Raw genomic sequence first — 26,862 nt, 5'->3', positions numbered from 1 at the left:
ATCTCCCCTTAGCCGTCCCTTTTCCAAGCTGAAGAGCCCTAACAGTTTTAGTCTTTCCTCATATGAGAGGAGTTCTATCCCCTTTACCATCTTGGTCGCTCTTCTTTGAGCCTTTTCTAGCGCCACTATATCTTTCTTGAGATAAGGAGACCAGAATTTAACACAATACTCCAGATGAGTTTGCACCATGGAGCGATACGGGGCATTATAACATTCTTAGTCTTGTTAACAATCCCTTTTTTAATAATTCCTAGCATCCTATTTGCTTTCTTGGCCGCCGCCGCACATTGGGCGGAAGATTTCATTGTATTGTCTACAATGACACCCAGATCCTTTTTTTGGGCACTAATCCCCAAGGTGGACCCTAGCATTCGGTAACTATGATTCAGGTTATTCTTCCCAATGTGCCTCACTTTGCATTTGTCCACATTAAATTTCATCTGCTATTCAGACACCTAGTCTTCCAATTTCCTAAGGTCCACCTGCAATTTTTCACAATCGACATGCATTTTAACAACTTTGAATAGATTAGTGTCATCTACAAATCTAATCACCTCACTCATCATTCCAATTTCCAGATCATTTATAAATAAGTTAAATAGCACCCAGTACAGACCCCCTGCAGCACTCCACTGTTTACTCTCCTCCATTGAGAAAAATGACCATTTAACCCTACCCTCTGTTTTCTATCCTATAACCAACTCCTAATCCACAACTGAATTTTGCCACCTATCCAATGACACTTTAATTTTTTCAGGAGCCTCTCGTGAGGAACTTTATTAAAAGCTTTCTGAAAATCTACATATACTATATCAACCGTCTCACCTTTATCCACATGTTTATTCACACCTTCAAAGAAGCCAAGCAAATTTGTGAGGCAAGATCTCCCTCGGCTGAACCCATGCTGACTCAGTCTCATTAAATCATGCTTCTCTACATGTTCCACAATTTTATTTTTTATAATCGTTTCTACCATTTTGCACGGCACTGAAGTGAGGCTTACCGGTCTGTAATTTTCCAAATCCCCGGCGTAACATTGATTTTAGTGACAGGTTACACTAACAGCAGGTCAGCAATTTCATTTTTGAGTTCTTTTAATACCCTGTATACCATCCGGTCCTGGCGATTTATCACTTTTTAACTTGTCAATTTGGCTCAGTACATCTTTCATATTCACTGAGATTTCTTTCAGTTCTTCCGCAACATCACTCTTGAAAACCATTTCCGGTTCAGGTAGATCTTTTACATCTTCTTCCATAAAGACCGAAGGAAAGAATTCATTCAGTCTTTCCGCTATGGCCTTATCCTCCCTGAGTGCCACTTTTACTCCTTGATCATCTAACGGTCCCACAGATTCCCTCACAGGTTTTTCTGCTTCTGATGTACCTAAAAAAATTTTGATATGAGTTTTTGCTTCTTTTGCAAGTTTCTCTTCATAGTCTTTCTTAGCTGGGCATTCCTCCTGCAGGTGAAGAGTGTGCCGGTTCGGGAGGGGGGGGGGGTTTAGCAGGAGGGACTAGACATCCCTTCTACTGCAATGTATCGGGGGGGGGGGTAGGAATGTCATGGCAGAAGAGATTGGACATTTTTTATTATGTGTCCCATACTGTATAACATAACATAACATTGTACTTATAAACCGCATAACCGTAAGTTCAATGCGGTGAACAAAAGATTAAAAATAACATAACCTAAGGATGATTTAAATTAGTTTGCTAAATATCTTGAAAAAGATGAGTTTTTGATTGAGTTCAAGTGCTTGTAAGAGCAAGCACTACACAACAATGGCCTAAATTCCCTGTCATACAATAAGAAATACTTTACAAAAAATATATAAAAACAATAGGGAAAGTAAAATTAAAATTAAGAAAACATATGGGAAGAAATGTAGAAGAGTCATAAGATTACACTGCACAACAAAGTTTTTGATTCCTGAACACTGCTGGGTGTTTCTTATAGAATTTTGGGTGCTGATCATGAATATTACATCAAAAATTACCCATCACGTACCATTTCAGAGAAATCTTCAATTTTGTCGTGATTTTTTCTTATATTTGGATGCAAACAATTTTTTCTCCCATAAGTGTCTTATCAACAACGGTTTGTGCCGCCTGGGTATGTCCATGCATAAAATCTAGCCAGGTTGGAAGCTGTTTTATGGAAGATGACATCCTGGGCATGTCTGGGCAGGTCTGAACGAGCTTGCGCTGTCTCACCATGCTATAATGGTGGCTTCCATACACCGATCCTGCTCATTTGGTTAATATAGATAGTCCGTGTGTGTATATAGTATCAGTATAGTAAAGTATAGTAGTATAGTAGCTGTAGCAATATAACAGTAAGTAAGCTTGATGCTATAGACGTTTTGGTGTCGGGCAATATGTCTCGTCGGTGTCGTAACAGCCGCGACACATTCTGCTATATCTGTGGGGAATATACACTTACGCCTCAGAGACGTTCGATGACTGCCCTTGTAAAGAAAGCCTATCATCTGTATTTTGGCTGCAAAATAGGTGATCAAGACAAGCAATGGGCGCCTCACATTTGCTGTGCGACATGTGCTGTTAGTCTGAGAGCCTGGCTCAGAGGTACTCGAAAGACGATGCCATTTGCTGTTCCGATGATATGGCGAGAACAGAAAGACCATGTGACGGACTGTTATTTCTGTTTGACTAATGTGTCTGGTTTCTCTGCCAAAAACAAGAAGTCAATTGAATATCCTAATCTGCCTTCAGCAATGAGACCCATGCCACATGATGACAGTCTTCCAGTTCCGAAACCACCAGAGGATTGGACCTTAGACGAACCAGATGAAGAAACTGCAGTGCAGGGTTCTAACAGTGACATTGACCCGGATTTTGAACCATCCTCATCAGGCGATCCACATCTGATAACACAGTCCGAATTGAACGATTTGGTCAGAGATTTGGGTCTGTCAAAAGCAAAAGCTGAGCTGCTAGGTTCGAGACTGCAGGAATGGTGTTTGCTATCACCAGGTACGAAAATTTCTGTGTTTCGAGACCGGCATCATGATATAACCAAATTTTTTGCACAAGTCGACAGTCTCTGTTTCTGTTGTGACATTGAAGGATTGTTCTCGGTCTTTGGTTGTGATCACAACCCGGAAGAGTGGCGTCTTTTCATTGATTCGTCAATGTTAAGCCTGAAAGCTGTTCTGTTGCACAATGGCAACGTTTATCCTTCAGTACCTGTTGGCTATGCAGCACATATGAAAGAAACATATGAGAATATGGAAATGTTACTAAAGTATGTCCAGTATACCAGGTATAACTGGAATATCTGTGGAGACCTCAAAGTCGTTGCTCTGTTACTAGGACTGCAGCTTGGCTATACAAAGTACTGCTGTTTCATCTGCGAATGGGACAGCCGAGACAGAGAGTCGCACTATTCTAGAAAGAACTGGCCACTCCGTAAAAAGTTAGTTCCAGGACAGAAAAATGTAGCACATGAATCGCTTGTTGACCCGACAAAGATATTTTTGCCTCCTCTTCACATTAAACTGGGACTCATGAAGAATTTTGTGAAAGCAATGAACAAGGAAGGGGAAGGTTTTCGTTATTTAAGACAGATGTTCCCAAGAATAACTGATGCCAAGATCAAAGAGGGTATTTTTGTTGGCCCCCAGATCAGACATGTTATGAGTGACAAGCGATTTGAAGATCTGTTAGTTGGGCCGGAAAAAATTGGCTGGAAAGCCTTGAAAGACGTTGTTGACAATTTTCTGGGCAATTACAGAGCCCCAAACTACATTCAGTTGGTAGACAAACTTCTCAAAGCATACAAGAGAATGAAGTGCAATATGTCACTCAAGATTCATTTCCTCCATTCACACTTGGACTTCTTCCCCGCAAATCTCGGTGCTGTGAGTGACGAGCACGGTGAAAGGTTTCATCAAGACATAGCTACGATGAAGAAACGATACCAGGGCAATTGGAATCCGTCAATGCTTGCCGACTATTGTTGGATGCTACAACGTGATGCACCAGACACTGAATATAAAAGAAACTCGGGAGCAAAACACTTTTAATTCTGTTTCATTTAGTCGCTTGTGCGAAACGTAAACTTGACTATATATTTTATTGTCAGTAAACATAAAAATGTCTATTTCTCATAGTTCTTACGTGATGCAGTAAAACCAAAACCATATTTGAGCATACCAAGTTGGTACCTGTCATAATCACCAAAAACTTTTCAGGAATCAAGACTTAACCAAAAAATTGTTGTGCAGTGTTATCAAACATGTAATATATGTGAATGAATGAAGGAAAATCAACACTGAACAATATTGCAAAGGGCAAGCTAGATGGGCACACTGCATACCTTAAAGTGGAATGATAAGCTAAATATAAAATATCAAATGGCTACAAGTGTTTTAAAATAAATTAAAATTGTACCAAAATAAAAGCAACAACATAAAATTGCCAAACATATGAAATATAAAGTCAAAACAAGACCTGACTATACTGTAAACCAGTGCGGAGAGAGTGAAAATTACTTATAAAGTATGCTCAGAGAAGTGAAACTCTGAAGAGGGGGTGAAAACCCTCTCTTAGGGTAAGGGTTTTGGAACATTTTGAATACCTCCTGCAATCGATCATCTCATTGATCCTGCAAACGATCATCTCATTGAAATGTATTACAGCTTACAGTGTGCTTTAAAGATTGTCTTTTGGGTCTCCTGAAGCAGACCATGAAACGGGGCCACGTTGAGACCCCCAAAATAAGTTTATCTCTACAAGATAAGTGCACCAACAATCCAGTGAGATTTATCATATATTAGAATCTTTGAATTTGGACTGCATTTAAATAGTATCAAGATAAAATTTTTTTGATTTTTTCACTAGTTCTCAGAGAGTGATTATTTGAACTATTTATGCAATGACTGGATGGTAAACTCTTACCCTAAGAGAGGGTTTTCACCCCCTCTTCAGAGTTTCACTTCTCTGAGCATACTTTATAAGTAATTTTCACTCTCTCTGCACTGGTTTACAGTATAGTCAGGTCTTGTTTTGACTTTATATACATATTTTGATTGACTTTTGTTACAACACCTTCCCTGTGTGTAGAGTGAATGAAACATATGAAATATAGCAATAAATAGCTCAATGGTTCAACACACTATGAAAACATAAGTAGAAGGAAAAATACATCAAAATAAACCAGAAGATGGTTAAAAATGCACAGTAGGTGGTAAAAGTTAGGACTAATCATATCGCCACATTGTAAGTGAAAGCAGGTAGCTGAAATGGCACAACAGGTAGCTAAAATAAGGAAATGGTTAAAAAGAAGCTAAACAAATTGGTGGCAAAGGTTAGGACTCTAAAACAGGTGTGGAAGCCCAGACCAGATGTATTCCACATGTTAACAAAGGTGGAAAAACGAGGACATGAGAGTCAGCATGGTTAAAAGGTGAAGTGAAAGAGGCTATTAGAACCAAAAAAACATCCTTTAAAGAATAGAAAAAGAATCCAAATGAAGAAAATAAGAGACATAAGCACTGGCAAATTAGATGCAAAGCATTGATAAAGAAAGTTAGAAAAGAATATGATGAGAAAATTGCTAAAGAAGCAAAAACTCAAGGTAATTTTTTTAGGTACATCAGGAGCAGAAAACCTGTGAGGAAATCCATGGAACAGTTGGATGATTAAGAAGCAAAAGGGGCGCTGAGGGAGGATGAGGCCATAGTGAAGAGACTGAATGAATTCTGTGCTTCGGTCTTCGTGAAAGAAGATGTAAGACATCTACCTGAACCAGAAATGGTTTTCAAGGGTGATGATGTGGAGGAACTGAAAGAAATCTTGGTGAACATGGAAGATGTACTAAGCCAAATTGATAAGTTAAAGAGTAATAAATCACCTGGTATATCATGGTATATACATCCCAGGATACTGAAGGAACCCATGGAAGGAGTGATAGATGCTTGGAATGCCCTCCCACGGGAGGTGGTGGAGATGACAATAGTAATAGAATTAAAAAATGAATAGGATAAATGAAAGGAATCCTGTATGGAAGGCATGGAACCAAACAAGTTTAGTGATTAGATAGCAACATGAGTAATTCAGAAGCAAATCCAGTGCTGGGCAGACTTCTATGGCCTGTGACTGATTGTGGCTGAACAAATGGGCCACTGCTCAGCAGACTTCTACGATCTGAACCCTGATCACAGTTGAACAAATAGGCCAGCGTCAGGCAGTCTGTGCCCTGAAAATGGCAAGGACAAACCAAGTACATGAGTTTATCCTGTTGGGCAGACTAGATGGACCATACAGGCAGCAGCATAGCAAGGAAAGGAGGCGCCCGGCATCGCTCTGCTGTGCACTCCCCACACTCTTCCTTGTTTTGTGTGACCCCCCCCCCCGCATTCCTCTTTCCTGTCGCACATCCCCCTGTACTTCTTCAAAATTTTTGGCACAGTGAGCAGCATTTCCTAGAGGGTTCAGGAAGTGACATCAGAAGGAGAACTGAGGCCAGCGTGAGCGATGCTACCATTGAAGATTTTGAAGAGATAAATAGGCAAAGATGAGGCAAGGTGCCTTATCAAGACAGCACCTGGGGAAGTCCACCCCCTCCCCCGCACCTCCCTCGCTATGTTTAATATGTCTAGTGCCACTGAAAATAACTGGTTAATGCCTAACTGAAAACTAGATGTTTTGGGGGCATTCCAGGGGGTAGAGCCACCCACTCGACCAGTTAAATGCCAATATTCAACACTTAACCAGCCAGATTAACCACATACACAAGACTGCATAAAAGTCAGTTCTATCTTTATGTGGTAATCCATGGCCAGTTAAGTGCTGAATATTGCACTTAACCAGCTATGTGTTGGCTGTTTCCAGAAACCAGAAAATTCAATTCCAGTGCCCAGATATGGCCTGACACTGAATTTCTGGGTTTAATGCCAGTGATGGTCAGCAAAACACTGATCGCTGAAGGCTGAATATTGGGCTTTTTGAATAAAGATTTATGTACTCAACCTTAGTAAATTTTCAAAGCGGTCAATTTTATGAGCATTGCTCAAAGTTAGGAGCATAAATCCTTTGAATACTGGGCCCTACAAATATAATATTTCTAAACTATAAAGAGAAAATTCTTGTATCCAAAAGAAAGACCTGCATGTACTTTAACTCTCAATTTTACATTTTTACCACTGACTTAACCATAAAATTCAAGTTACAATGACAAATTCATCTCTTAAATTATGGAGCAACCCCAAGATCTAATTTTCATCTCATAACTTATTGAAGGTATGCTTAAATGTTGGAATTCATTTCAAGATATTTTGGTCTTTGCAGCCATTTAAATCAAGCAACTTGATAGCTCTTTTAATGTTGAAATTATTTCAGATTTATGTTCTTCTGAGATGCTCTAAGCTACTTGTAAAACTGCTCAGTTCTGAAAGGGAAATTGTGGTAAGGAAAATAGAAATTTGAAAATTTCTGTAAAATGTGATTTCAGTTGGATCGATATTCAAAGCAATTTAACCAGTCAGAAATGGCTTCTGGTCAGTTACATCACCTATTTGATGATAACCATTAATTTTCAACAGCACTAAACTGGCTATTTTGGGGGTGTTCTGGGGATGGATTCAGCACTTGGCTGGTTAAGTGCCAATATTCAGCATTTAACTGGCTAAGATCGTAGTATAAGTAGGACTGCATAATAGTCAGTCCTATCTTTCTCTCCCTTTTACTAAGCAGTGGTAGAGGTTTCAACCGTGGCTCAGAGCGCTAAATACTCTAATGCTCATTTCTGTGAATTTTTATGACCGGCAGAGTAGCGTCAGAACAGCATTGGAACATTTAGCACCCTGGTTCATAGTAGAAACCTCTACCATGGCTTAGTAAAAGAGGGCCTTTATGTGGTGACTAATGCTTCCAGATTCAGGAAAAAAAAATTTCATTTCGATTCGATTCAGCCTATTGAATCGATTTTTCGATTCGATTCAATTTTCCTGCCCAATTGGGTGGTTTTTTTTTAAACATCATGGTGGTTTTATTTTATAGCCTCTTCACCCCCTTTGCCTTCTCCTAACCACGCTTGCACTATGGTGTAAACAAAATAAACAAACAAAAAATACTTTTCCTCTCTCTATTAAATCCTAGCTCACATTTGCAGTACAACACCAGCTCTGGAAAGATACACATTTCAAATATGACATATTGTAATTACAAAACAGAAAATAAAATTATTTTTCCTACCTTTTGTTGTCTGGTCATTTTTCAAATGGTTGTCTTCTGATCAGGCTCTCCTTCTTTCTCCGTGCTAACCATCCATCTTCCATCTCTGTTCTCCCTTCTGTTTCCCTTTCCTCCCCCAGAGATCTGGCATCTTTCCTTTTTTTCATTTCCATCCCCCCGCAGCTGCAGCAATGGACCCCCACCATCCACAGATCCACCATCTCTCCTTTTCTCAACTACCCTTTCATCCAGCATCTCTCTTCTGTGTCCCTGTCCCTATTCTCCTCTCCAGTACTGTCCCCGTTCCTATGCTCCCTCCAAGCCCAGCATCTTATCTCTCCCCATATCCAGCTTCTTTCTCTCTTCCTTACCTCTTGTATCCCCTTCCCCAGGTACAGGCTTTCTCCTACTATCGTTCCTGCCATCCTGCACCCTGCCCACCTACTTTGGAGCAGTATCTGTCCCTCTTGTACCCTTCCCCTTGTGGTCTTGCTTTTCTCTCTCCCTCTCTTCCCATTAGTCCAGCACCTCTCCTCTGCTTTCCTCTCCTTCTTTTTGGTTTGGTCTCTCTCTTCCCTTCACTTCACCCCAGGTTTGGCATCTCCCCTCCCCTCTCTTACTCCTTCCTCCTCTTCCCTCTGCACAGGCCTGCCTCCCTGCCTTGAAGGCCTGCTCCCCACCATGAAGACCTGTTCCCCCCACGAAGGCCTGTTCCCCCCAGGAAGGGAAGGCCTGTTCCCCCCAGGAAGGCACTTCCTTTCTTCCTCCCCGCGCGAAGGCCTGCTCCCTCCACGAAGGGCTAATCCCCCCCCTGCCGCGAAGGCACATTTTCTCCTCCTCCCCGCCGCGAAGGCCTGCTCTCCCCGTCACGAATGAACGCCTGCTCCCCCCCCACCATGAAGGCACATTTTCTCCTGCTCCCACTGCAAAGACCTGCTCCCCCCCCACCGCGAATGAATGCCTGCTCTTCCCGCAGCCTGCACCTTCCCTGCTTTTACCTCCTTAATGCTAATAGGGCAGTCTTCAGGCTCGCTGGTAAGATAAGAAAGATAAGAATTGCTGCTTCTGGGTCAGACCAGTGGTCCATCATGCCCAGCAGTCTGCTCACGCGGCGGCCCTCCGGTCAAAGACCAGCACCCTAACTGACCATTTAACCCTACTGTCTGTTTGCTACGTATCTTTTAAACAGATCTTAATCCATAATAGAACATTACCTCCTATCCCATAACTTTTTAAAAATTTCCTCAGAAGTCTTAGAAACATAGAAACGTGATGGCAGATAATGGCCAAATGGCCCAACCAGTCTCCCCATCCGCAGTAACCATTATCTCTTTCTCTCTTCGAGAGATCCCACGTGCCTATCCCAGGCCCTTTTGAATTCAGACACAGTCTCTGTCTCCAACACCTCTTCCAGGAGACTGTGGAGACAGTAAGGCAATAACGCACCTATAAGGCTCAAGGCAGCTAGTTAACCCCATCCTAAGGCCCAGGCTCCCATAATAGGGCAGCGGCACGGCTATAGAGCTCAGTACTTACCGGTGGTGACTCTCTGCAGTCTCAGCACGTCTTCGAATCTGACTGCTCCCCGCCTGCGCTCCGCCCTGTGTTATGCGATCCCTGCAGCTGCCCGTGGTCCTCAGCGGCACGTTCTCTCTGCTGCAATCCTGCCCCTGATGTCAGAGCAGGGGCAGGATCGCGGCAGAAAGAATGTGCCGCTGAGGACCACGGGCAGCTGCAGGTATCGCTATAACACCAGTGAGCCTGCAAGCTGCCCTATTAGCCTATAGGAGGTAAGAGCGGGGAAGCTGGGGGAGGCAAGAGCGGGGAAGCTGGGGGAGGCCTTTCTGACCAACCCTCCCCCCTCAAGCAGGATCAGCAGCGGATGGCCAGCAAGAGGCAGCGCTGCAGCTCCTGCTTTAGGAAGGCACGGGAGAAGGGTCGGCCATTGAATCAGGAGGCCGATTTTTTTTAAAAAACTGAATCGATTTGAATCGATTCACCTGATTCGAATCGGTGAATCAATTTGAATCGTGAATCGGGCAGCACTAGTGGTGACCCATAGTCAGTTAAGTGCTGAACGCTGCATTTCAACAGTTCTCACAAACCAGAAATTCAGTTGACAAAGCCTGGATATGGCCAGGTACTGAATTTCCAGTTTAACACTGGTGGCAGTCAGCAAAACGCTGAATGCTGCCAGCAGAAAATTGGGCCCAGTGATTTTATGCCATCTATTTAATTAGGTGCTTTCATCAGATCTTTAGGATCTTGGTTGTACTAATTTAAACTTTTTAAAAAAGCATGCATAACATTTAGGATCCTCAATTTCCCACCATCATGTGTACATGGATCTAGCTTCAACAGGCTTCAAATGTCTGGAATTATGTATATTTTCATCACCCAGAGATCTGTGACTAAACAGTTCATCAAAAAGGCTATTTACTAAGCTGTTCTAAGCAGCTAACATGAGAATGGCACACACTAACATTGTGACAACTTGACAGTGCAGGCTAATTCCCGTGTTAACATCTTAGCACAGACTGCAGTGCGCACTGAAAAGCTGCACACGGGCTTGGTGGTTTTGAAGAGTTCACCAGTCATACCTTATTTGCCTGTCAGTGAAAGATGGGGAAGAGGAGAGGAAAAATGTGGAAGCCTCCCCCGGTGGCACCTTCCAATCCGGGGATGAGACAGACGACTCTCGACTCTTTCCAAGGTCCAGTGGGACCAGTGACTTTCTCTCCCTCAGTTATTCCCGGAACTTTTGTCTTGGGCTGCAATTTGAATGAGGCGTCTTTGAGCCCCGTAGAACGAACAGCTCCTCCCTGTCTGGGTGAAAGTTTGCCAGAGGGTCAGCATTCGACAGCAGAATCCAGGCAGGATGATATTCCTGACGAGCAAGGGGGGCAGACCTCTAGGAGTTTGGAGTTTGCTCCAAAAGAAGATGATCTTCAGATGCAAGCTGCTTCCAAAATCTTGGGTCAGGAAACAGTGGACACTAGTATAGTTTCTTGGTAGGCAACTCGTTTTCAGAGTGGTCGTGTGAGCATAGATGATGATACAAGACCAGGAAGGCCGAAATCAACAACTGATGAACGATGTGTGAAACTCGTGGCTGATTCTGTTGAACAAGATCGTCGCACAACATGCAAGGAACTTTCTGAAACCACAGGGATTCCACCGACATCAGTATATCTAATTCTGACAAATGATTTAAAAAAGAGAAAAATTTCTGCGCGATGGGTCCCCCACTTCTTGATTGCTGAACAGCAGCAGAGATGTCTGGACAATGCAACCGTGCTGAAACAAAGATTCAACATTGAAGGTCAGGCTTTCTTGAATCACATTGTTGCTATTGATGTAACGTGGGTCAGAGACTTTGAGCCAGAGCTGAAATCAGAGTCCAACGAGTGGAGAGCTCCATCTTCCCCACGACCAAAAAATTTCGACAAGCTCAATCAAAAGTCAAACAAATGATGATTTTTGCTTATGATCATGAAGGCATCATCATCTCAGACAAAGCTCCATGTGGAAGAAGTATCCCAGCAGTGTATTATCATAATTTTTTGCAAAGAATGCGCAGAAAATTACACAAAACTTGACTTCAGTTGCTCTTGGCTGAGCCACTCATTCTTCAAGACAACGCTCACCCGCACATAGGGAATGTCGTCATTGAAAAACTATGCGAATATGGCTGGGAGGTGTTACCTCATGCTCCCAACAGTCCAGACATAAGTCCACCAAACTTTGACCTTTATCCAAAGTTGAAACAACCTATGCGTGGACATCCTTTTGCATCTTTGGAAGAGTTTTCTTCTGCCATTACCCAAACCATTCAGCAACTGAACAAAAATGGTGTCTTGGATGGATGGAATAATGAAGCTTCCCGGACGTTGGGACTCGATCATTGCAAAGCAAGAAGACTATATTGAAGGACTGTAAAAAAATACTTGAAAAAAACAAAACAAAACATGTAAACTGAAAAAAAATAGTGTGCATATTTATGAAATAACCCTCGTATTTCTGTAATTTCTGTTAAATCTCCAAACTTTTGTTGGTGACGTAAATTTGAGAATCAATAAAGAGAAAATTTTAAAAAAAAAAGACTGGGGCTATGGCTTTCAGTTAATAAGGAATGGCGGAATAGAAATCACTAATGTAATGTAATAAAGGTACTTACTGCATGTTAACTATGGCAGGTATCACTATCTCAGTAAATACAGCTACATCACATTTCCATTAATGCACAGTAACCCTTTAATTCTATAAAAAGTGCCAAAACTTGCATGCACAATTTTGGTCACATATCCAAATTGCACACATAATTTAATTGAACAAGCAGCTATTTAGCACCAATAATTGCCATTTTAAAAAGAAATTAGACATTAATTAGAATCAATTAAGAGTTATGTGCATAAATTTAGGTGTGGCATCAGCACTTAAATTTTATACATGAGTAGTTGAGGGGTGGGTCATGGGTAGATCTAGAGCAGTGGTCTCAAACTCACGGCCCGGGGGCCACATGCGGCCTGCTAGGTACTATTTTGAGGCCCTCGGTATGTTTATCATAATCATAACAGTAAAATAAAACAGTTTCTTGATCCTATGTCTCTTTAGCTATAAATTACAATATTATTATTAAGACTTAACCAAAAGGAAAGATTTATAAACTATAAAGAGTTTTACCTCATGCAAAATTGTTATTTCTTTAATACGACATTAACTATTTTTTTCTGAGGCCCTCCAAGTACTGACAAATTCAAAATGTGGTCCTGCAAAGGGTTTGAGTTTGAGACCACTGATCTAGAGTGTCCCTTTATATTACACACATAATTATACAATAAATTTAGTCATGGTTGCTGGACATAAGTGCTATTCCATAAACCATGCCTGCCTTTAAATGCAGTTTACAGAATAGCACTTTTTTGGTGCTGATTTTTTAGGCACCAAATAAAGCATATTATCTTTGGTATCTGTAAAGAAAATGCTGGGAATGCCCTCAATATCATTCAAGCTTTGAAGTTACTGTGTGGTAACTTTGGCAGTTACCATATGATAACCTTATTGCAAGTTTATAAAGTCACCACAACATTTAAATAATTTCAAACATTTCACTCAAAACGTGCATTTCCTGAAGCCCAGAAAACAAAATCTCTTTTAAATTTAGATATCACATACTATTTTTGTTAAGATATTACAATTTAATCAAAGCTCTCCAAAGACTGCGGTGAGTAGGAATACCTAGGGAATGAGGAGAGAATGTCCCAGTTATTGTGCAATGGTACCTGGTAGTACTAGTCAGAAGAGGAATACATGAATCTGAGGTTCTGGAAAGAAATGTAGTGTACAGGCTGAGGACTATCACTGTAATAACTGGGCTAAGTGAGCTGGGAGGATGATATTAAAGAACAAAATTTTGGGTATTATGAATAAAGATACATAGCACTGTAGCCCAAAAGAGGCCAACACCAATTCAAGTGGAAGCCCAAAAGAGCAGGGCCCAAAATATAGTTTTGCACAATATACAATATACAAACTAAGTACAGCAGACCAGAAACAACTCTGCACAGTTTGTTTACAGAAGGAAAAACTGAAGGGGGCACTCCACTCCACTGGCAATGTGGGAGGTGCTGAAAGCTGTAAGCATTACACTTCTGCAAAACCCGGTTTGCGGGAATAGATTGATCAGCTAACTCCTGAGTAGATGAAAACAGAATATCATTTATTGAAATATCCTCTGCTCATTTGAGAATATTTATGTTAATATTCATTCCTTTTTACTACTACTACTATTTTTAACATAGAATAGCCAGTCCCTGCTCAGAAGAGCTTACAATCTAATTTAGATAGACAGGACATCTCAGGGTTGGGGAGATTATGGTAGAAGAAATAATATAGTGGGCATAGGTATCCAACAGCAGTGAGTGGGAGTTAAGAGTTGAAAGCAGTTTCAAAAAAGTAGGCTTTTAGCTTGGATTTGAATACTGCAAGGGATGGAGCATATCATATTGATTCAGGCAGCCTGTTCCAGGCATACAGTGCTGCAAGAAAGAAGGGACGGAGTCTGGAGTTGGCATTGAACAGGCTTTTATAGAACAGGCTCCTTGAATTATCCTCCATTAGCAGGCAAATTCACATCTGCTCTGATGAATATTTAGAATTTTGATTTAATTACTAGACTTTTCCAACTCTGAGCCCAAGATGAGTTACATATTCAGATGAATGAGTGTGTGTGTGTGTGTGTGTGTGTGTGTGTGAGTGTATGAGTGTGTGTGTGTGTGGTAAAGAGTGTCAGTGGGAGAAGTGGGATTTGAACCCTGGCTTCCCTTGTTAGCAAATCAATTCTCTAACTACTAAGCTACCCAGTAATATGTATGCACATGTTTTGTAATGTACACATATTTGCTGAAAATTTACTCCTACTTACATGCGAGCCACATAAAAGTAGATCTATGTTTTATATTTGCATTCCCCTGCATATTTTAATAGCCACTATCTGCATGTAAGATAATTTTATAAAGCATTAAACGCATGTTAAATCTATCTCTATAGTGCTTATAAACCATTAGATAAGTTTATACAAACAAGCTAATTCAGTTGTGAATAAACCAAGTCTGTCCCTCCTGGTTCCCTCTGTATATAACATGTTAGCCTCACCTTGTACTTAGATCCACTGCCTACAGATGCATTGGAAGGCCTGTCATTCTCAGCAAGTTCAGAGAATGACGTCCCTCCTGATGATTTTGCATTGGGTGATGGGGAGGCTCCTGGAATGTTGGGGGGATGTGGGGGGATGTTGGGGAAGACGGGGAAGGGGTTTAGGGCTCCAGCTTGATCCTGGCAGGGGTAATCCCCTTCAGCTGAGCTAGCAGGAATCCCCGAAACCAGCTCAGCTGATGGGGATTTCTCTGCTGCAACCAGACAAGGTAGTTGGGTATGTCTAGAAAACTTGCTTTTGTGCATTTTTCACGTGGATGTTTTTATTTTTGAAAATGGCCAAAAAAGGTAGACATCCTAAGGACCAAAACTTATACCTAGGTCATTTTCAAAAATAAAAGAGACGATTGGCAGCTTTGAAAATGGACGTCCTGCCCAAAAATCACAGTTACTTACCATAATAGGTGTTATCCAGGGACAGCAGGCAGATATTCTCACACATGGGTGACGTCATCGACGGAGCCCCGGTACGGACACTTGAAAAGTGAATCGCAACTTTAAGTTTTAGAAAGTTCGTGATCAACCCGCACCATGCATGCGTGAGTGCCTTCCCACCCAATGTAGGCGCATAGTCCCTCAGTTAAGATAAGCCAGCTAAGAAGCCAACCAGGGGAAGTGGGAGGGTTGTGAGAATATCTGCCTGCTGTCCTAGATAACACCTGTTAAGGTAAGTAACTGTGCTTTATCCCAGGACAAGCAGGCAGCATATTTTCACACATGGGTGACCTCCAAGTTAACAAGAATGGGATGGTGGGAGTGTTGGCCTTCAAGAAAATAAATTTTGAAATACTGACTGGCCGAAGTGCCAATCCCGTCTGGAGAAAGACTCCAGACAATAATGCGAAGTGAAGGTATGAACTGAGGACCAGGTGGCAGCTTTACAGATTTCCTTAATAGGAGTAGATCTAAGGAGTCTTTAGTATGAGAGGAGTGGGCGGAAATGTTTAGAGATACATGTTCGTCCAGTCCAGAAGAAAGGCATCTGCTTCCAGACGGTGAGGAGAGTATAGTCTGGAGCAGAATTGGGGCAGCTTGTGATTGTGGGAAGCTGCAAATAAGTCCACTTGTGGAGTGCCTCATTGAGCAAAGATTGGATGAAGAGCTGCAGAGTTGAGAGTCCATTTGTGAGGTTGAAAATTCTGCTGAGGTTGTTTGCTAGGGAATTCTTCTCCCCTTGAATGTAGACAACCTTTAAGAAAAGATTGTGAGCTGTCGCCCAAAGCCAGATTTTCTGTGCTTCCTGGCATAGGAGGAGAGAGCCCGTACCTCCTTGCTTGTTTATGTACATTGTTTATGTACATTGCTACTTGGTTGTCTGTGCGAAGGAGGAGGACTTGAGGGCACAGAAGATGTTGAAAAGCCTTGAGGGCATAATACATCGCTCTGAGCTCTAGTAAATTGATGCAAAACTTTCGTTCTCTGGTGGACCAATGACCCTGGGTTTGAAAGCCGTTCAATATGAGCTCCCCAAGCATCCGTCATGATCACCTTGAGATGAGGAGGCAAGTGGAAAAGAAGACCTCTGGATAGATTGGAGGAGGTCATCCACCATTGAAGCGACTGCAGAAGAGATGATGTGACAGAGATATGCTGTGATAGCCAATCTGTCGCTTGAGACCATTGGGAAGTAAGGGTCCACTGAGAAGTGCGAAAATGTAGCCTTGCTAGTGGAGTCACGTGCACCATGCAAGCCATATGGCTGAGGAAAACCATCATGCGTCTCGTGGAGATGGTCTGAACAGAGAACATCTGTTGACAGAGGCTGAAGAGAGCATGGAGCCGATCTGGAGGGAGAAATGCTCTCATGAGAATCATATCTAGTATAGTCCCAATGAACTGAAGGCGTTGAGACGGAATGAGATTGGATTTGGGGAAATTGACTTTGAATCCCAAAGCTTGAAGAAAGGCAATAGTCTGAGATGTTGCCAAAGCCACTCCCTGATTTATAGGAGCTTTGATCAACCAGTCATCCAGGTAAGGAAAGACTTGAAGACTTTGGGATTGGAGAGATGCAGCCATCACAATCAGGCACTTCGTGAAGAGTCTGGGAGAAGATGCCAGTCCAAACGGAAGGACTTTGTACTGATAGTGACACTGATTCACTTGGAAGTGGAGGTATTTTCGGGAAGCTTGATGAATTGGAATACGAGTATAGGCTTCTTTGAGATCCAGAGAGCATAGCCAGTTGTCCTGATCCAGCAGAGGATAAAGCAGGGCAAGGGAGAGCATTCGTAATTTCTCCTTGATGAGAAATTTGTTGAGATCTCTGAGATCCAGAATGGGTCGCAGATCTCCCTTCTTTTTGGGAATCAAGAAGTAATGGGAGTAGAAGTCCTGATGTTGTTGAGAGAGAGGAACTTCCTTGATGGCATTTAGGAGGAAGAGGGATTGAATCTCCTGAAGAAGAGAGGACTGTGTAGGATCCGAAATAGACTCTCTTGGAAGATGATCCAGAGGAAGGGTATGAAAATGGAGAGCATACTCCTGTCGAATGATGTCTAGAACCCAGAGATCTGTGGTGATGAGCTCCCAATGACTGATGTAATGTTGAAGTCATCCTCCGATCGGCTGTGGAAGAAGTTGGAGAATAGGAACGGTGGCTATGCACCTGAGGAGCACGTCAAAAAGGCTGTGTAGGTTTTTTGCTGAGCCTGCTGCTGTTTAGGCTGTTGACGTGGTTGTTGCTTCTGTTTCCTAGGCTGAGAAGGAGCAGGTTTAGCAATATACCTGCATTGATATGAAGAAGCAGGCCGGAAAGCTCTAGGAAGTGGAGGCTTCTTTTTCAGTTTGACCAATGTGTCCCAACAGGTCTCATGGGCAGAAAACTTCTGAGTGGTCATGTCCATAGATGGACCAAAGAGCTCATCCCCCAGGCAGGGCACATTGGCCAACTGATCTTGATGATTAACATCAAGCTCAGAAACACGAAGCCACGCCAAGTGACTCATAGCCACTGACTTGGCTGCTATATGTGACGTGAGCTCAAAGGTGTCATACGTAGTGCAGCCCATATATTTCCGCAGTTGGAAAGCAGAAGCAATAAGTTGTTGAAAAGCTGAAAATTGTTTTATCAGATGTTTTAAATAAAACGAAAAGTGAAAATTGTAACTTTCAGCTTGATTGGCCAACATGGCATTCTGATATAGGCGTTTGCCAAATTTGTCCATTTCCCTACCCTCTCTGCCTGGAGGGACAGAGGCATAGACACTAGCTCCTGTAGATTTCTTTAAGGTGGACTCCACCACCAAAGATTCATGAAGGAATTGAGGTTTTGCAAAGCCTGGGAGAGGAACCATTTTATATAGGGAGTCCAACTTTTTAGGAACCACTGGAACAGAGAGAGGCATTTCCAAATTCTTATAAAAAGTCTCTCTCAAGATGTCATGTAGCGGAAGTTTTAGCAGATCTTTAGGCAGCTGGTCATAATCTAAGGCCTCCAGGAACTGCTTTAGAGTCTGCTTTCAGAGGGATGGAAAGCTCTTCAGACATTTGCCGAAGAAACTTGGAAAAAGAGAACTGCTGCAACGTAGTACCTTGTGGAAAACATTGACGTGAGGCTGAAGCTGAAGAATCCTCATCCTCAGAAGAGAGTGGTTCCTGCTCTGAGTCCCCAAACAAATCTGAATCATGAATGGAAAAGGGACAGTGTCAAAGACCCAGTGTCAAAGCTTCCAGATGCTTGGTCTTACTAGTGGCCTTTTGGGACAGCACCGGAGTCGCCTCCCTGGATGTTTGTGTCAAGGATGATAGGTGCCGTGGAGTGAGATTAATTGACTCCTGTGTAGATGGTCTCTGCACCAGTAGAGCATCAATTAGAGATGCAGTCGGTGTTGTCACCTGGAGAACCGATTTCGACTTGGCCGGGAAAGTCGGTACCAACGTGGCCATAAGTTGGACTGGCATCAGTATTTGAAAATGCTCACCCAATTCCTCCCGAAGCAAATTATCAATTTTCTGCTTAAGGGAGAGCACCGGTATCGCTGGCTTTTTCACTGGTACCTCTGATGTAGCACTCCAGTCCAGTAATGAGGAAGCCGATGTTAAGGCACTCACTGATATCGGGACTGGGTGCTTACGGAACTTTTTCGAGGTCGGCATGACTCAACTCAATGCCATCTTGACCTGAGTCCAAGATAGGGTAGGGGAAGGCTTCTTAGCCAGCTTACCCACAGGAGGTTGCGACACCGGAGATGTTTCTGCTGGTGTCGATGTACGAGGTGTTGTCTTGGTCGGCGCCATTGATGTTGAAAGTGATGTCAGCTCCCCCTCCATAGCAACACTGAACAATAAATAGTTTCTGTTGAAGAAGGCGGTTTTTCAAAGTCCTCTTCTGAAGAGAAGAACACCAGGTACAGGTTTCCGGGCTATGCTCCGATCCCAAACACTGGAGACACCAGCGATGTGTGTCAGTCACAGAGATGGGCCGAGCATAGTGACCGCACTTTTAAAATCCCATCTGCAGGCGTGATATTGACGGGAAGACCGCCTTGTCAAAACTGAAGTCGGAAGCCAAGGTGGTACAACAGGCACCGCCGGGCCAAACCCGCGAAAGAGAAAAAAAGAGATTTAAAAAAAAATTTTTTACCGATAGCAAACTAAATGAAATAAAAAAGAAAAATAACACAAAAATGACTGAAAAGTCACTGATGCGAGAGCAGGAAGGCAAAAAAGTTTTCAACGGCCGTTGAAACACATTTTCTTAGCTCCGTGCAAACTAAGAAACTGAGGGACTGCGCGCCTACATCGGGCGGGAAGGCACTCGCACAGGCGCGTTGCAGGTTGATCGCGAACTTTCTACAACTTAAAGTTGCAATTCACTTTTCAAGTGTCCAAACCAGGGCTCCATCGGTGATGTCACCCATGCGTGAGAATATGCTGCTTGCTTGTCCTGGGATAACGTCCAAGCTCAGACTTATACATCCTATCAAAAATGCCCCTCTATGTATTTTCCCAAATATCTTTGCAGTGCAAATGATAAAAGTACTACATTTTTATATACTCTGTTGTGGTGATCAGAGGTAATACTCAGTGGTACTATCCAGACATTATCACCGAATATTGGGCTCATTGAAACTTATCTGGTTAGTAGGTCCTTTTGAATATCGACCCCATTTTTGTCTTAAAAGCATTCAGAGGCCGTACTGCATTTATATTTGAAAGATAATATGCTGCTTGTAGAGAAGCAGACATCTCCAGTGATATATACTCAAGATTTTTGCTCTACTCAATAAGATATTTCATAAAATAATGTAAAAAAGGGGCTTCCCATGAGTCCCTTCTAACACATCGCTAGAAATATCAAACTGATATATCACATATGAACATTATATTATTCAGTAGAGTAACATAGTAATATGTTCTGACAGTATCATTTCAGTTAACAATTAGCAGGGCTATGAGTCATATACAGTATAATGGTAAGTACAGTAAATAAGCAAATTCATCATTATAGTTAATCTTAAATTAAAAGATAAGTAAACTTTTTGTTACAAATTTCCTTTCTTTTAACTTTGCACTCTACTCTTGTATACAACTGAATGCTATTCCAGCCCACTCACCTGTGTGTACAAACATGTGCTTCACGTAGTTCTGTTTGGCGGTGAATGTCTTGTTGCAGAGAGTGCACTCATAAGGCTTTTTTTCACCCTGCCCACCTACTGTATTGTGGACCACAGATGGCGCTAAAACCTGTGGTGTTGGCAGCTGGGCAGTGAAAGTAGACAGGCTCGCTTGGGGTACTGTCACAAATTGGGTCTGCTGGCCAGTCAGAGGTTGGGGAAGGCTAAACAGGAAAGGCTTAGGGCCACTGCCAGCAGCCTGCGTGGTAAAAAGGGTGGGCAGGTATGTGTTACCGGCTGTGCCAATGACTTGTGTGTTGCTGGTCAGGGTCAGGGGCATTCTTAGGTTGCTGGTGAGGGTTTCTGTCTGGCGTAAGTAGAGTTGGGTAGTTGGCAATGTTTGACTGATGGATTGGTTGATAGTAGTCTGCAAGATCCCCTTTTCAGTGCTGTCGCTAACACTGAGCACTGTGCTGTCCATATCAATGTCTTTACTTCTCTCTGGAGACAAAGAATTGGAATCTAAGTGTTGCTGTTGATTCTGATCTTGGGTAGACTCAGCAGGAAGTTCACTTTGTTCCACTTGGGAAGATTCTTGCTGCCCCTCACGGCCAATAATTGTCACATACTGCTGCTCTACAGAATCGGGCTCCGTACCAATTGATGAGCTGACTCCAGAATCAAAGCTTTCCCCTTTAGGTTCACTCTCAGTGCCTTCAGCTTGATCAGTGTCCTCAGTGCATTCCTCTGATTCATTGCGTTCCACACCTTGTGCCCCTTGCTGTCCATAGTAGTCATAATTATCTTCAATCTCCTGCTTAATATGGATGTTCCCTACCAAAGTCTGGATGCGGACTGGGCGCAGTTGCTTGCGGCAGTGTGTGGTCTCAGGTGTGGTGGAAAGGTATCGCTCCATCTGTTGTGAGCGCTCATGAATTCGTGTGATCCAGCTAGGATCTTCCATGTGATGTTCCCTAGGGAGACCCAGAGCTGTCTCGTGATGGCTGACCAAAGCCCCACTGTAGAATGAGCGCTCTCCACTGCCATTTTGCATGGAACAGGCATATAAGGCAGAATAGATCCTGTCTACACTGTGCTGTGAGTGACTTTGCAGGTAGCCTGATTCTGTATCGCTACTTTGCTCAGAAGTCCCCGACTCTGGGGTTCCCCTAGGCGTTACCTGGCCAGAGTCTGAAATCACAGGGTAAATCCCGCCCACATTCTGTGAAACAATCCGTGTGCATTCATCGATCACTGTCTTGATCTGTAAGATACTAGCTGCTGTTAAAATCTGCAAAGCTTCTGACTGTGACACCCGCAGCACCCCACTGTACATGAAATCAATAAGCTTTTGCACAGACTGAACTGACACTACTGAGGGGATTTCAATGTCACTATAACCCAACAGTAGCTTGTCCTGGAAGAAGGGGCTACCAGCGGCCAGCACGCAGCGATGGGCTCGCAGCATGCTCCCGTGGATGCGGACCGTCACGTCACAGAAGTGGCCACGGTTGCGCTGCTCGTTGAGGGTCTCGAGCACAGAATTACTAAAGTTGTGGAGGCTGATGCTGTGAATGCGCTCTGTCATCCCCTTGCAACTGATGTCACCTGCAGAAAAACACAAAGAATAATGCAATTGATAAGTACATGAAGACACAATGTGTTAAATACTTAGAGTACTTACAAGATTATCTATGTGGGCTATTGTTAAGATATGCTATTTTACCACTAACTTGTGCTATTTTAGCACAGGTCCCATTTTATGCAAAGATATCTGTTTACTAATAACTGAGGGTTAACACTAGAGAATGACACGGTGACAAAATTCATCACTGTTCCTGTCCCCGCGGATAACCACGGGAAACCATGTCATGTCATTCTTTAAAGAGAGAGGGAAGAATCAGAGTATGAATGGCCACAACCACTGACCCACAAACTTTGCTTTGAAGAATGCTGGTGTAGAAGGACTGAGGTTGAAATAGACACTAGAAAATGACATGGGATTATTTCCCGCGGTTATCCGCGGGGACGGGAACGGTGATGAATTTTGTCACCGTGTCATTCTCTAGTTAACACATCTTAACAGTAGCTCACATTGATAACTTCCCCCAAGTACCCTATGTACTAAAATGCAAAATGACAGCAATAGTGTATTATGGGGACAATTTTATAAAAGAGTACCTCCATTTAGGAGCCTGATGCCACGTGGTGAGAGCCTATTCTATAACAACATCTGGGTGTCCTTATACTGTTATATAATACTGGTATAACCTGGTACAATTGCACATAATATTTATGGTGTAACTGCAATTGAGTAAATGCAGCATGGATGTGCATAATGTATTGTATTCTGTAAGAAAGGCCCAAATTTTACATATAGTATCTTAAGCTGTGCGTGCAAATCAGTACACATAGCCTATTTTTGCATACAACTTTATTGTTTAATAAACTAATCGGCACTGATAATTGCCAATTAACTCCTGATTGTTGCTAACTGACACTAATTAGAAGTTATGTGCACAACTTTGTAGGCACATTCTATAAAGTTTTGCATGTCACTTCTAGTAAATGAATCTCAAAATGAGGCATGGCCAAGGGAGGAGCACGAGTGGATCGTGGGCATTCTTAAAACTTAGGTGCACTATTGTAGAATATGCCTGATCCATGTACAACTTAGGCGCAGGTATTTAGGTCTGATTTTCTTTGGCCTAAATGAATGCGCCTAGATGCTATGCTATATAAGGGTGCTAAACACAATTCTATGTATAGCGGCTGCTGTTCTGATCGGCACCGATTTTTTGGGGTGCCATATAGAATCTGGGGGTAAATACATAAGTGGCAGGCCCACCCATGTTCCTCCCTTGTAAATGCCCCCTTATATTTACGTGTTATGCCACTTACACTCAACATTATCAAATAGCGCTTAGTCACCCTGCTGCCACATATGCACATAAGGCTCATGTGGCACATAAGTGCAGGTGTTCAGTTAAAGAATTTACCTTCACAAGTACAAAATGCCTTGACATGTGCAAAAATGCCACAGTTGCGGTATTTTGTGTTGTTTAATTGCACAAAATGCACTTTTGTGAAATATACTTTCTATTAACGAACTGCTGTGAATCTTGTTGGTGATGACGTTTGTCTTGAAACAGCATAGGAATGAGGTACAAGTGATAAAGCCAATTAATTAAAACAATTCACGCTTTATTGTGAGGACTCAACACAATTGTATTTCGGCTATGACACCTGTCCTGCATCAGAAGTCCATCAACCTTAACAGCACCTTAAGAAACATAAATATATTTTATTGATGTGTATATTTAAAATACACATCAATAAAATTAAGAATTATTAAAACCATCATCAACACATAATATATTTGGAATGAGACCTAAAATAGATAAAGATAAAATAATATGCCCTATAGTCGTTGATTTCAATCATTAGATTACTGTATGTACATCCATTATGAATGAGATCAAGGTAGCCATAAAGCACAGTTACTTACCGTAATAGGTGTTATCCAGGGACAGCAGGCAGCTATTCTCACATATGGGTGACATCACCGACAGAGCTCGGATGCGGACACCTCGCAAGCAGACTTGCTTGAAGAAACTCGAAGTTTCGAGTCGCCCGCACTGCGCATGTGCGAGTGCCTTCCTGCCCAGCGCAGGGCACGTCTCCTCAGTTCAGATAGCTAGCAGAGAAGCCAACCAGGGGAGGTGGGTGGGTTGTGAGAATAGCTGCCTGCTGTCCCTGGATAACACCTGTTACGGTAAGTAACTGTGCTTTATCCCAGGACAAGCAGGCAGGTATTCTCACATATGGGTGACCTCCAAGCTAACCAGAATGGGATGGTGGGAGTGTTGGCAATTTAGGAGAATAAATTTTGTAATACTGTTTAGCCAAACTGTCCATCCCGTTTGGAGAAAGTATCCAGACAATAGTGAGAAGTGAAGGTATGAACCGAGGACCAAGTAGCAGCTCTACAAATTTCCTCAATAGGTGTAGACCTGAGGAAAGCTACTGAAGCTGCCATTGCTCTGACTTTATGGGCTGTGACTTTACTGTGAAGGGATAATCCAGCCTGGGCATAGCAGAAAGAGATACAAGCCGCCATCCAGTTGGAGATGGTACGCTTAGAAATAGGATGGCCTAACTTATTTGGATCAAAGGAAACAAAAAGTTGAGGAGCAGTTCTGTGTGGTTTGGTGCATTCCAAGTAGAAGGCCAAAGCACGTTTACAGTCCAGAGTATGAAGAGCTGATTCTCCAGGATGAGAATGAGGCTTTGGAAAAAACACTGGAAGTACGATGGATTGGTTGAGATGAAATTCCGAGACCACTTTAGGTAGGAATTTAGGATGAGTATGGAGAACCACCTTGTCATGATGGAACACAGTGAATGGTGGGTCAGTAACTAAAGCTTGCAGTTCAATGACTCTTTGAGCCAAAGTGAGGGCTATGAGAAACACCACTTTCCAAGTGAGCCTTATCAATTGATTCAAATGGAGGCTTCATGAGTTGAGTAAGGACAACATTGAGGTCCCAAATCATCGGAGGCAGTTTGAGAGGAGGTTTAACATTGAAGAGTCCTTTCATGAATTTGGAAACCACCGGATGAGCAGAGAGGGGTTTCCCTTCAATAGGCTGATGGAAAGCTGCAATTGCACTGAGATGGACTCGGATGGATGTAGACTTGAGGCCAGAATTAGATAAGTGCAACAGGTAGTCCAAAACAGATGATAAGGAGGAATGTTGAGGCTCCGTATGATGAGAAAAACACCATGTAGAAAATCTAGTCCACTTTTGGTGATAGCATTGTCTAGTGGTAAGCTTCCTAGAAGCTTCTAAGACATCTCTTACAGATTGAGAAAGCTGAAGAGGAGTTACGTTGAAAGGTACCAAGCTGTCAGGTGTAGAGACTGCAGGTTGAGATGAAGCAGAGACCCTTGACTCTGTGTAAGCAGAGAAGGAAAAACTGGTAGAATGTATGGCTCCCTGGTGCTGAGTTGAAGTAGAAGGGAATACCAAGGTTGTCTTGGCCACCGAGGAGCGATTAGAATCATGGTGGCATGATCGTTTTTCAACTTGACCAGAGTCTTGAGAATGAGAGGGAATGGAGGGAATGCGTAGAGGAAGAGATTCGTCCATTCCAGAAGAAAAGCATCTGCCTCGAGGCGGTGAGGAGAGTATATCCTGGAGCAGAACTGAGGCAGTTTGAAGTTGTGGGGAGCCGCAAAGAGGTCTATCTGAGGGGTTCCCTATTGTGAAAAAATGTGAAGAAGAGGCGAGGAATGGAGAGTCCATTCGTGAGGTTGCAGAAGACGACTCAAGTTGTCTGCCAAGCAATTCTTCGCCCCTTGAATGTAGACAGCTTTGAGGAAGGTGTTGTGGTGGATTGCCCAGTCCCAAACTTCCAGAGCTTCTTGACAAAGGGAGGCAGACCCTGTCCCTCCCTGTTTGTTGACATAATACATGGCGACCTGGTTGTCTGTGCGGACGAAGACTACTGTGTCGTGAAGTAGATGTTGAAAAGCATGGAGAGCTCTGAGGATCGCTCTGAGTTCCAACTGATTGATATGACACCGACAATCCGTGCCAGTCCAGAGGCCTTGAGTACAGAGACCATCGAGATGAGCGCCCCAAGCGTAGGCCAAAGAGTCTGTCGTGAGGACCTTCTGATGAGGAGGCGTTTGAAAAAGCAAGCCTCTGGAAAGATTGGAAGAGAGCATCCACCTAAGGAGAGACTGCTTCAAAGAAGGAGTGACTGTGATGTGTCGAGAAAGAAGATCGCAAACCTGCGTCCATTGAGATGCCAGGGTCCACTGAGGGATTCTGAGGTGAAGTCTGGCAAAAGGAGTCACGTGTACTGTGGAGGCCAGTCAACATGGATTCACCAAGGGTAGGTCCTGCCAATCCAATCTCATCAGCTTCTTTGACTGGGTAACAAGGAAGCTGGACTTGGGAGAATCCCTGGACGTCATGTACTTAGACTTCAGTAAAGCTTTTGATAGCGTCCCACATCGCAGGCTGTTGAGCAAGATGAAATCGATGGGTTTAGGAGAAACACTAACTGCATGGGTCACTGACTGGCTGAGTGGTAGACTTCAGAGGGTGGTAGTTAACGGTACCCTCTCTAAAACTTTGGAGGTTACCAGTGGAGTACCGCAGGGTTCAGTCTTGGGCCCGCTGCTTTTCAATATATTCATAGGGGACCTAACCGAGGGGCTTCAAGATAAAATAACATTATTCACTGACAACGCCAAACTATGTAATATAGTGAGCAACGGCAATTTGCCCGATAGTATGACACAGGACCTGCATTTTTTGGAGCATTGGTCCTCGAACTGGCAGCTGGGCTTCAACGCTAAGAAATGCAAGGTCATGCAC

The 26,862-nt window shown here is 43.0% G+C and overlaps 1 protein-coding gene across 17 annotated transcripts in view; it reads right to left on the bottom strand.

The window, feature by feature from the left end:
• Window positions 1–26,862, bottom strand: part of ZBTB20 (zinc finger and BTB domain containing 20) — a 1,614,058-nt gene that overhangs the window by 36,498 nt on the left and 1,550,698 nt on the right. For all 17 annotated transcript variants that reach the window (XM_033940835.1, XM_033940838.1, XM_033940833.1 and 14 more), the window contains one exon: window positions 20,471–22,078. In XM_033940835.1, coding sequence (XP_033796726.1) covers window positions 20,471–22,078 — 1,608 coding nt within the window. The remainder of the gene's footprint in view (window positions 1–20,470; window positions 22,079–26,862) is intronic.

The sequence above is a fragment of the Geotrypetes seraphini genome, chromosome 4 (assembly GCF_902459505.1).
Source record: "Geotrypetes seraphini chromosome 4, aGeoSer1.1, whole genome shotgun sequence".
Taxonomy (NCBI): domain Eukaryota; kingdom Metazoa; phylum Chordata; class Amphibia; order Gymnophiona; family Dermophiidae; genus Geotrypetes; species Geotrypetes seraphini.
The sequence above is the reverse complement of the archived record's forward strand: the minus strand, read 5'-3'. Positions and strand labels throughout refer to the sequence as shown.